This window comes from Macaca thibetana, chromosome 5 (genome assembly GCF_024542745.1).
Source record: "Macaca thibetana thibetana isolate TM-01 chromosome 5, ASM2454274v1, whole genome shotgun sequence".
In the NCBI taxonomy this organism is placed as follows: Eukaryota; Metazoa; Chordata; class Mammalia; order Primates; family Cercopithecidae; genus Macaca; species Macaca thibetana.
The window spans coordinates 182,679,283-182,691,579 of NC_065582.1; the positions used below are offsets into that span (position 1 = coordinate 182,679,283).

Consider the following 12,297-nt stretch of genomic DNA (forward strand, 5'->3'; position numbering starts at 1 on the left):
TCTCTAAAACACCAAGTTACTTAAATCCTATGTTGCCACATGACAGATGCTGCACTCCTGTCCCTCCCTTCCCCACACTGTTTCCTACCTGCACTGGCCTCACTGCCTTTCTTGGGACTCAACGGTACAGATGCTTGTTCTCCTGGTTCTTTCTCCTTCCCCTTTCGTCGGATGGGACTTAGAGAAGGGGGGTTTGTTAGAGAAGGCAAGGCTGCCTAAAATAGAAAAACAAAAACAAAAAACAAAAACATGTGATGGAAGTATAACAAAACTGAAAATTAGAATATTTGGTTTTACCATTTATTAGAAAGAGCTAACCCATGTCATTCATTTTGTTCTTGGACCCCTATATGTACAGTTCAGACACTGTACACATTTTATTTACTTTTACCCACACAATGGTACATGGCAGGGACTGGCCCACAACTTGCTAACAGGTACACAGAGAACGAATTGAAGATGGAAGGAGTCCTCAGGGAGCCCCTAGGCCCACGCCCTCCAACAGCAACCAGGGCATTCGATGTTAGCCATGACACCATGACATGAGAAAGGGGTGCAAAGCAGCATTTTTTTTTTCTTTTTTTTGAGATAGGGTCTCACTCGCCACCCGGGATGGGGCGCAATCATAGTTCACTGCAGCCTCAACCTCCCAGGCTCAAGCAATCCTCCCACCTCAGCCTCCAGAGTAGATGGGCCCACAGGCACACGTTACCTCACCCAGTTAATTTTTTAATTTCTTGAGGAGACAGGATCTTACACTATGATGCACAGGCTGGTCTCGAACTCCAAGCTCAAGTGATCCTCCCATCTCAGCCTCCCAAAGTGCTGGAATTACAGGCATGAGCCACCATGCCCAACCCAAAACAGCATTTTAAACTCCCTTTTCAAAAAGAGGAAACAGGCTCAGAGATGAAGTAATTTACTCAAGGTCACAGCTGGTTACCAGCAAAGCTAGAAGTCAACAAATCCAGATGTATTCATAAAGTCTGAACTCTCTCCAATACACAACACATGAGAGAATATAAAACATGGAGGCTCCCATCACTCTAGGAGGCAGCCATCATGGAGCAGAGTGAAGGCAAGATGACCGAGAGGTGGAATTGAGGTCCTAGCTCTGGTACTTACTCACTCCCTGATCTTTTAGAAAAGTGCTTGTTATGGTTTCAATGTCTATAGTCCCCCAAATTCATACACTGAAACTTAATTACCAGGGTGATGGTATTAGGAGGTGGGGCCTTTGAGAGGTGACTGGGGCATGAGGGCAGACCCTCATGAATGAGATTAGCGTCCACATATAAGAGGCACCAGAGAGCTCCCTCACCCCCTCACCACGTGAGGGCAAGGTGAAAGTCCTAGATCTTGAACTTCCTAACCTCTAGAACTGTGAGAAGTAAATTCTGTTGTTGAAGCCACCCAGGCTATGGTATTTTGTTATGGCAACCCATGGTGACTAAGACAGTCACCTTAAACCATAATAGGATGAGGGGCTATAATCGGGTGCATGGACTGGAAGGCATCAGGGAAGAACCGCAGACAGTACATGAGAGGTTAGCCAGGTGTGGTGGTTCACGCCTGTAATTCCAGCATTTTGGCAGGCCGAGGTGGGCGGATCATGAGGTCAGGAGATCAAGACCATCCTGGCTAACATGGTGAAACCCCATCTCTACTAAAAATACAAAAAAAAAAAAAAAATTAGCCAGGCATGGTGGCATGGGCCTGTAGTCCCAGCTACTTGGGAGGCTGAGGCAGGAGAATCGCTTGAACCTGGGAGGCAGAAGCTCCGTCTCAATTTAAAAAAAAAAAAAAGAAAGAAAGGCTACTGCACTGAAAACCCTGCTTGGTAGAAGGCACCAGTCACAAGCTCACTGACTGTATGAGCCCATCCACAGTAATGTCCAGAAGATGCAGAGTCACAGAGACAGAAGGCAGGTCAGTGGCTGCCTGCAGCTGGGGGCATGGAAGGTTTTGGGTGAAGGTACAGAGTTCCTTTGTGGGTTCTAAAACTGATTCTGGTGATGGCTGCACAACTCTGTGGGCATACTAAAGAGAATGAATTATATACTTTAAATGGGTGAATTATATGAATTATCTCAAGAAAGCTGTTTCCTGGCTGGGAGCAGTGGCTCATGCCTGTAATCCCAGCACTTTGGGAGGCTGAGGTAGGCGAATCACGAGGTCAGGAGTTCGAGACCAGACTGGCCAACATGGTGAAACCCCGTCTCTCCTAAAAATACAAAAAGTTGTGGTGGCAGGCGCCTGTAATCCCAACTACTCAGGAGGCTGAGGCAGGAGAATCACCTGAACCTGGGAGGTGGAGGTTGTTGCAGTGAGCCAAGATTGTGCCAGTCCGGGCGACAGTGTGAGACTCTGTCTCAAAAAAAAAGAAAAAAGAAAAAAAAATCAAAAAACTAGCTGGGCATGGTGGTGCACACCTGTACTCCCAACTACTGAGGAGGCTGAGGCAGAAGGATCACTTGAGCCTGGGAGATCAAGGCCACAGCGAGCTACGATCATGACACTGCACTCCAGCCTGGGCAACAGAGTAACATCCTATCTCAAAAAAATAAAATTAAATTTTAAAAAAAATGCTGTTTCCAAAACAAAAGGCTAGTGCAGTAATCCAAGAGGGCCAAGAAGTCTTGCAAACAAGGTCCACCTCAGAGCAGTGGGAAACTCTGTGGGCCCTCTGAAAGCCAAGTGAAGAGGACACTCAAGATGGCGGCAGCGGCCTGCAGGGTACAGAGAGGGAAAGGCAGGCAGGACCAGAGCAGTGCCCAGAGATGTAAAGACATGATCTGGAAGGGAAACGCTGCTATGGAGGGTGGCAACAAAAACCACTAGCGATGGTTAAGGAAGGATGGCTGAAGTAGTAGACAGGGTCCAGGCCAAGAGGGCCAAGAAGTCTTGCAAACAAGGTCCACCTCAGAGCAGTGGGAAGCTCTGTGGGCTGAGGCTGAGACTCTCCAGAGATGTTTGCAGAGAAGGGAAGTGACTGATGGCAGCTAAAGGAGAATGGGAAGTTAGTGGGGAGATTTTTAAAGGTAGAAGACACAGCAAAGAGAGAGTAAACAGATATAACAGTAAGTGAACTGGTCTATCTTAGGCTGGGCGTGGTGGCTCACGCCCGTAATCCCAACGCTTTGGGAGGCCAAGGCGGGTAGGTCACTTGAGGTCAGGAGTTTGAGACCAGCCTGACCAACATGGTGAAACCCCGTCTCTACTAAAAATACAAAAAAATTAGCTGGGTGTGGTGGTGCATGCCTGTAATCCCAGCTACTCTAGAGACTGAGGCAGGAGAATCGTTTGAACCCAGGAGGCAGAAGTTGCAGTGACCTGAGATCGCACCATTGCACTCCAGCCTAGGCAACAAGAGTGAAACTCCGTCTCAAAAAAAAAAAAAAAGTATGTGAACTGGTCTATCTTAAATCCATTGTGCAAACAGTTAACATTTGTTTTGAAGTTGATTTTATTGCTTCACAGAAAAGCAAAACTGTCCCTGAGATTGGCAGAACATTCTACAACCATGGACATGCTCTATAACTATGCTAGCCAGGACAGTAGCCATTAACTAAGATTTAAGGAGACAGCAATGAGGTACTTTAGCCAGGAAAACCAATTCTGAGCTTTCTTGGCTAATGATGGAAACCTAAAACTAAAGCTAGGTATTTCCCTCTTAGGGGTAACAGTGACTGATGATACCAAAGGAGCTGTAAAACACATGGTCACATTTTTTTTTTCTTTTGAGACAGAGCCTGACTCTGTCATCCAGGCTGGAATGCAGTGGCACAATCAAGGTTCACTGCAAACTCCACCTCTCAGGTTCAAGCAATTCTCTTGCCTCAGCCTCCCAAGTAGCTGGGACTACAGGCATGTGCCACCACGCCCAACTAATTTTTTTGTATTTTTAGTAGAGATGGGGTTTTGTGATGTTGGCCAGGCTGGTCTTGAACTCTTGGCCTCAAGTGATCTGCCCACCTCAGTCTCCCAAAGTACTGGAATAACAGGCATGAGCCACTGCACCCGGCCACATGGTCACATTTTGATGTTAAATTTAGTGTCACAATCTGAGCAATTTTGTTCATTTAAAGTAAAAGAGAATAAAGAAGGGACAGATTACTAAATAAAGATAGTCTGGAAACCCACAGTCATTAAGGCTATATTAATCCAGCACCTAAGTGGGACATTACCTTTATTGCCGGTCCAGGAGCCACGTCGTCCAGGACATGTGCACAAATGTTGATCACCTTCAGCAGGTGGGAGAAGAGCTGCTCCACCATGGGCACCAAGGCCCGGTCCCCCAGGGCTGGCCAGACCTCCTCTTGCTTGGTGGCTGCTGGGTTGGCTTCTTCTTCAGAGGCCCATGAACTTCTCAGAGATTTAGGAGCACTGGCTGTGATATGGGCATAGATATTACCTCTCTAGCCCAACAGTATGGGAAGGACAAATTGCTTGGGGAACTGAAGTCATTTAAGACCCTAATCTATGTTGAGAGTTGGCCAGACATCTGTGTCTGATATTCAACGGATAAGCCAAACTCAAACTCAAACTCAAACTCAAACTGATGTCTTCCCCACAAATCTGTGTTCCCAATTTCCATGACTGTCACTACCACACACCTGCCCAGGATGTGAAGTCATCCCAGGTTTCTTGGTCTTCACAACCGAAGTTCAGTTGGTGACCCAGGCCTGGCAATTCTGCCTCCTTCATTCTCTTACGATCAGTGTCTTCCCTACAATCCCAAAGCCATTATCTTGGTTTAGACTCCCCATCTCTTGCCTTAGCGTCAACATTAATCTCCTGAGTCTCTCTACCTTCTCCTCCAGCCCACATTCAAGTTGGCTGAATGATCTTATTAAAATACTCATCTTTTAGTCCCTTTCACGAAACTCTCCTATAGCCTCCTAAAGCAAAGAACACAGGTCCCGATTCTTTCATGGAGATTGGCAACTTCTCCCAAAATCAATTTCAATGGACTCCGTCTTCCTTGCTGGCCACATCCTCCGTTATCATCGCCACGGTGCTGCACCCTCTCCCTGTTGTGCCCTTTCCTATCAGCCCATAAATCTGCCCAAGGAGAGTGATCATGGCCACTCTGTGTGACCACTGCACTTCTGTTTACATGTATCCCCTCTAATCTAAAACCAACTTGAGAATGGAGTCCATACTTTATACTTTCTTACCATCCCAGTGCCTGAGGCAGTACTGGCATATGGTGCCCACTAAGATGAAATTCAAAATGAGTTTATTTGTAGTTAACTGAGGGGCCATACTGGGAAGAGGCCACTTTAAAATACTCAGCACAGAACAGCTGCATGTGTTTGTGCATATAGGTAACATCTGAAATTTGACTAAAGGGACAAGCCATCACTGGCGATGACCTTTTAGTATTTTCCCCTCATATGCTCACCACCCCCATTCCCCCTAAGGAAATCAAAATCCAAGCCTCGGAGTCCCTGCTTCAACTCAGTACCTGCAAGCAAGTTTCCGGCCAAAATCAAAGCATCTTGATGGGCTGAGAGATCCAATGGGAACCAAGCTGACGAGAGCAGGGTCAGAATCATCGTGGCCATCCCAACGGTACAGCTCTTCCTAGACTCATCGGAGGCGCTCAGTGGAGGCACTCTGGAAGCAGACATTTGCAAGGTCAAATTATAGAAAAATTTCAAGCAAACAACAGTCTTCCTTTCTCTTGCAATTCCAAGAGAAAAGCGTGTCACATTATGTTTTATACCAGCTCAGAAACTGTTTTACTGTTAATCAACTAACAACTTTCCTATAAATTAAAGCTCCATAAAAATCATTTGAGAAATGAAATCAGGTAGTAGATCTGAATAAAAGTACTGGGGCCTAAGTGTCCAATGAAGGAATGCTTCCACTAGGGCATATGACAATGGTTCTGCTGAATTGGAGATGAGATAGCTACCCAGACATTTGGGCATCTTAATGCCATTGAATAAACAGGCCCAAAATAAAAGAGAATTGGCGGCCGGGCGCGGTGGCTCAAGCCTGTAATCTCAGCACTTTGGGAGGCCGAGACGGGCGGATCACGAGGCCAGGAGATCGAGAGACGATCCCGGCTAACACGGTGAAACCCCGTCTCTACTAAAAAATACAAAAAAACTAGCCGGGCGAGGTGGCGGGCGCCTGTAGTCCCAGCTACTCGGGAGGCTGAGGCAGGAGAACGGCGTAAACCCGGGAGGCAGAGCTTGCAGTGAGCTGAGATCCGGCCACTGCACTCCAGCCTGGGTGACAGAGCAAGACTCCGTCTCAAAAAAAAAAAAAAAAAAAAAGAGAATTGGCTGGGGTGAGCTCTTTATTACTATGGAAAAATAGTATACTTGATACCCAATGGGGCAGGTCTGACGTGGTTAGTTTTCCTGATACTAATATTATCTTGGTTCCCCAATGGTATCCTTTAATACCCCATATCTTGTAGTAAAAGTTATTGGAAGACAAATTGCAATCTCATATAAGGAGGACTACCCAGGGCTCAATCCCCTAGAAAAGGGAGTATAAGTCAAACTACCAAGAACTGAATCCCAACCACCTGAGGTGCTGACTGAGGATTAAGAGAACACAGAATGGGTATGGAGAATAGAACTCATAAATATCAACCCCTTGTGAACAGATACAGAAATGAGGATTATGGTGTCTACTCATATTTTTTTATCACTTAAACCTATCTATATTTTAAACTTTAAAAAGTATTAGAACTGTATGTTTACTTGAATGAATTTTTAGCTTTCTTTAAATTAATACATTTTACTCCAATGCCAAAGTTGCTCAGAAGTCAAGTCTAGTGCCGGACCTATGACTAGAAACCATAATTGCTCAGTCTATATGTGAGGAAGGCGGGAAAGCAATCATTCTAGAGCAGAGAATGTAATCCACTTCAAGCAAATGTCAGCTGGTTATTCACTGACACACACAAGAAATCTACAGGTTTACTTCTCAAATGTGATGTGAGTCACCAAAATCATTCTCAGTAATTGATACACAGAATGAAAGCTTATTCCTGAATGCTGGAGAAGACTTGAAATTATTTCCCAGATGTGAGTAGGGTCATCTACTGGGGGAAAATCATTTTTAAGTAAAAGCTGTTAATGTAAGTACAGTAGTTCCTAAATCATCACCATTTCATATGTTAGGTCACATTTAAGTGAAAAAAGGTTCCTAAACTTCTAATATGCAGCAAATAATTCTGGAAAGAATCAAGCTAATGAGAAAAGTATTTTGCCAGCATATGAAAATTCCCCTAGATGAACTTGAAGATCACACCCTCAAATTCCCAAAAATGCCTAAGAACATTTGGCATTCAATTCCCACAGCTCCTGTCACTAGTCTCACACAACTAATACAGCAGAAACAAGTATTCTATCAGATATTTTTGCAAAAGCCAAACTGATAAAAGACTTAAAAAGAAAGAAAAAGGGCATCCTAATAACTACGTTTATATTATACTGTTGTAGACAACTATTAATACATACTGAGGAAAATACATACCCACAGTGCCAACCTAAACTCCAAATGCAAACTGGGAAGGCAGTGGAAAGAAGACACAAAGCTTCACAGCATCCAAACTATAGAACAAAGAAACAATAAAATCACACCCAAACACCACAAAGGTTTATTGAATTATATCTCCTTTTACCCTTTATAAAAAGTACAAACAATGAGAACTGAGATCTGTGTATGATAACCACGAGATATCTGTCCCACCATGGTACAACTTCCTACTTTAGACAACTCAAATACATGTTATTGGAATGGCAATTATATCCCAATGAAGAGAGACTCCTGTGCCGCCCACACCTTGAAATGCTGTCCCACCCTTCCGCCTCTCAACTGCCCCTGCACAACCTTAGGAGCGGAGCTCCAGCTGACCACATCATCTCCCTGACCAGCCTCCAGAGACCGTAAGGGCAGGAATCCTGTTTTTACATCCCAGGCCTACAACAGTGTCTGACACATGTCAGCCACAATAAAAATAAATAAGCAAAGTTTACAATATTTTGAACAAATCAAGGGAAGAACAAAAAAAATAAGCAAAGTTTACAATATTTTGAACAAATCAAAGTTTACAATATTTTGAACAAATCAAGAGAAGACCATACTGCAGACAGCCCAAACAATATTTAGTTTTCTATAACATGCAAGTATTTCTTTTGTCAAATAAAATAAAAAGGTTTGGCTGGGTGCAGCGGCTCACACCTGTAATCCCAGTACTTTGGGAGGCCGAGGAGGGTGGATCACGAGGTCAGGAGTTCGAGGCCAGCCTGACCAACCTGGTGAAACCCCACCTCTACTAAAAATACAAAAATTAGCCAGGTGTGGTGCCCCGCACCTGTAATTCCAGCCACTCAGGAGGCTGGGGCTGGAGAATCGTTTGAACCCGGGAAGCAGAGGCTGCAGTGAGCCAAGATCACACCACTGCATTCCAGCCTGGGCAACAGAGCGAGACTCTATCTCAAAAAATAATAATAAAAATAAAAAGGTTTAACCTGGTCACCAACAAATTAACATTACTTTTGCATATTATTTTTTCTGATGACAAAAGTTATACTTGCTCATTTTAGAAAATTTGAGAATACCTGAAAAATATAAAGAACACAAAAATCATCCACAATCCCAAAATTTATCTTGGTGATTATCTGCCAATGTGAGGAATGTATATATGTAAATATTATTTTTCTTAACTGAAATCCGACTATACCCCCTACTAGGTTTGTATTCTGCCTTTTTTCACTCAATACTACAATTCAGATTATATATCTCCACATTGTTAAAAATTCTCCAAAGCATCACACTATACACTAGCATATGTACATAATTTAATTGTTCTTGAATTCTTGGATATTATGGTTCTTTTCTAATGTCAGCAACATAAATTATTATTATAAAAATGTAAAGACGGGTGTGGTGGCTCACGCCTGTAATCCCAGCACTTTGGGTGACCAAGGCGGGTGGATCACCTGAGGTCAGGAGTTTGAGACCAGCCTGACCAACATGGAGAAACCCCATCTCTACTAAAAATACAAAATTAGCTGGGTGTGGTGGCACATGCCTGTAACCCCAGCTACTCGGGAGGCTGAGGCAGGAGAATCGCTTGAACCCGGGAGGCGGAGGTTGTGGTGAGCTGAGATTGTGCCATTGCACTCCAGCCTGGGCAACAAAAGCAAAACTCCGTCTCAAAAAATAAAAATAAATAAAAAATGTAAATTATAAATATTTTTCCCTTAGTATATATTACCAGGTCACTGAGTTAATTATAATCAAGACATTTTAAACTTCTGATACATTACCAATGCAGGTGACAGTAGTTTTCTTTCTCTTTTTTTTTTTTGGAAACAAAGTCTCGCTCTGTTGCACAGGCTGGAGTGCAGTGGCTCGATCTCGGCTCACTGCAAGCTCCGCCTCCCACGTTCAAGTGATTCTCCTGCCTCGGCCTCCCGAGTAGCTGGGATTACAGGCGCCCGCCACCATGCCCAGCTAATTTTTGTATTTTTAGTAGAGATGGGTTTCACCATGTTGGCCAGGCTGGTCTCGAACTCCTGACATCAAGTGAGCCCCCCACCTCGGCTTCCCAAAGTGCTGGGATTACAGGTGTGAGCCACCACGCCTGGCTTATTTTCATTTTTATGTCTTCCTAAATTGGCTGAATTTTTTTACTTTTGGCATGTATTACTTTAATAATCAGAAAAAAATAGTTATTTACATTCCTGGAGTAAGCTAAGATCCTTTTCACAGAAACACAATTTCTTAGCAAGCCCCACAGATAAGTAAGAGCTCTAATACAAGCACCTCACCATAAGATGACCATAAAACTAACTGGCCATACAAGTCACGAAAAATTATTATAATTTCATTAAGACCAATCAAGAAAGAGACTTACAGTGAGTGCTCTCGTGGTTGATGTGATCAGTTCATGAGAAACTGCTGCAATAACTCTTGAAAGGTTATTTTCCATAGTGACATCTGTTATGCTTGGTAGTAGGTTATAGCCTCTGTATATTCTAATAAGAAAAATACAGAGACTTAAAATATACTATTAAAACATATCTTTTTAAAGATCAAATGGCATTTAAAAGTTTAAGATTAAAGATTAAAAGAAGTTAAGCAGTCTCAACTTTTAAGTGAAAGAGGGGCTGAAAATAAATTTTGATCATTATGCCATAACAATGGCTGAATTTATTCCCTCCCTTCCTCCCAGTCTGCCCCAAACACTTTCGCTGCAGCCACACTCCCCTTACAGCATTGCCTACTATCTCTAAGTTGAAATAAATGCTTCATGAAGTTACTCCTGCTTCCAAGAAAAAAAATTCCTTTCTCCACTTCTGAGCTCCCATGGCACTTTTCTGCATTCCCTTCATGGCACATGTAAATTTCTATCCCCCATTATAGTTATATTCAAACTCTAATTCCTTTAGAACACATGGAAAAAAGGCAAAAAATAAAAATAATACCCCAATGGTTTGAATAAAGCCAATCTGATTTTGTATCCCTCACAGTGTCTCATCCACAGAGACACTCAACAAAACTAAGGAGATTATGATTTTAAGTTAACACACGAATGCTAACAGAATAGGTAGCTAAGCAGCACACTCTGCTACACAATTGGGAATCGTATCTATCACACAAGTCCCAATTAAGCACTGTTGAATTGTGAAGAGGCCTGCTGAAGTTTGGAACTGGGAAACTTTTCAAAGTAGTAGTAACCAATTTTAATGATATCTCAGTTGGCATCTATTAATATTCATCTTCCGAAATGACATTAAGAAGCAACAATTTATTCTAAGCCTATCAAATTCCTGATAATCAAATACTCTTTCACTGTTTCTGCTTATCTTAAAGGAGTATTTGTCCTGAATCTTTTCAAAGAGAGAAAATGCCAGTTCTGAGTTTAAACAAAGGAATTATCTGAAGGGGAAATACTAAGGTGGCCAAAGATAATGTTTCCGTGTGTTTTTGTTGTTGTTGTTTTGTGGCTTTTTTTTTTTTTTTTTTTTTTGAGACACAGTCTCACTCTGTAGCCCAAGCTGGAGTGCAATGGCACCATCTTGGCTCACTGCAACCTCTGCCTCCAGGGCTGAAGTGATTCTCATCCCCCAGCTTCCCAAGTAGCTGGGATTACAGGTGCCCACCACCACGCCCGGCTAATTTTTTATGTTTTAGTAGAGGCAGGTTTTGCCATGTTGTCCAGGGTGGTCTTGAACTCTTGAACTCAGGCAACCTGCCCGCCTGGGCCTCCCAAAGTGCTAGGATTACAGGTGTGAGCCACCACGCCCGACCTTCCATGTGTTTTTTAAAGCAGTCTTTACATGAAAAAAAGATGTTATGTATTCAGGAATTATGACTTTGAAATGTGATAAGCTGAGTTCCTAATTCAGAAAAAAAGCATCAAGTGATCATTTAAGCTTAGAAGTCATCTAGTCCAAGTTCTGTAAAATACTGTTACTCAGCAGAAAAAGAGTATCATATAAAGCCAATTTTTAAAATAACATTTAAAAGACAAAATTGAAAAGCACAAGTCTTATCCTTCTGCAATCTCCTTTGCAAGCTAGAATTCTGAAGATTATAGCTTCATTAAAGCACTCTGTCCTACTCACCTAAGAATCAGGTAAGCATGGGATATATGTGGCCATTTGACGCTATATTCAAAAGCTCCACAACAAATGTGAAGGAGAGTCATTGCAAATCACAGAACTAGTGGATAGCCCTAAATAACACTGACTTTAATAGCCCGCTCACCTACAAATCAACAGGCATGATAGAATACAATCCTCTTTAAAGGTAACACAACTAAAGTGAAAATTTTTTAACAGATAATACGTAAGTGTCACACACAAAAATATAACTGTCAGCACATGAAATGTAATAAACGATTAAAAGATTTATAGTGTCACAGCTGTGTGATTGTGGCAGGGCTTAAATACAGAGGTGGTGTGGTCAATCCTCAGAATGACAATATCCTATCAAAGGAATGACCTACACTCAAACATCCTGAGCTAAAGCTTTTTTCTAGAAAATAAAATGTTTTCAATTAAAGCCTAAAGAAAGGCATCAGGAAAGGGCATTTTCCCAACAATGTGAGGACGCCACCGGGTCAGCATACCTGGTTATTGTGCTGACGGAGAAATGAGATGGAGGCTGCGTCTCATGCATGAGAAGTTTCAGGTAAACACTGCTTTGATCTCTTGCCACGGCCACTACTGGGTCAGCTTGTCCTTGGTCACATTTATAAAACAGCTTTGGGACAAGCCTAACACAAAAGTAAGGTTGATTTGCTTAAGAAAGTAG

At 42.7% G+C, this 12,297-nt stretch overlaps 1 protein-coding gene across 2 annotated transcripts in view; it reads right to left on the reverse strand.

Moving 5' to 3' along the window:
- Positions 1-12,297, reverse strand: part of HTT (huntingtin) — a 165,940-nt gene that overhangs the window by 85,338 nt on the left and 68,305 nt on the right. For both annotated transcript variants that reach the window (XM_050792246.1, XM_050792247.1), the window contains 6 exons: positions 12,113-12,259; positions 9,893-10,013; positions 7,504-7,580; positions 5,471-5,622; positions 4,188-4,390; positions 89-215 (listed from right to left, as the gene is read on the reverse strand). In XM_050792246.1, the coding sequence (XP_050648203.1) occupies positions 89-215; positions 4,188-4,390; positions 5,471-5,622; positions 7,504-7,580; positions 9,893-10,013; positions 12,113-12,259 (827 nt within the window). The remainder of the gene's footprint in view (positions 1-88; positions 216-4,187; positions 4,391-5,470; positions 5,623-7,503; positions 7,581-9,892; positions 10,014-12,112; positions 12,260-12,297) is intronic.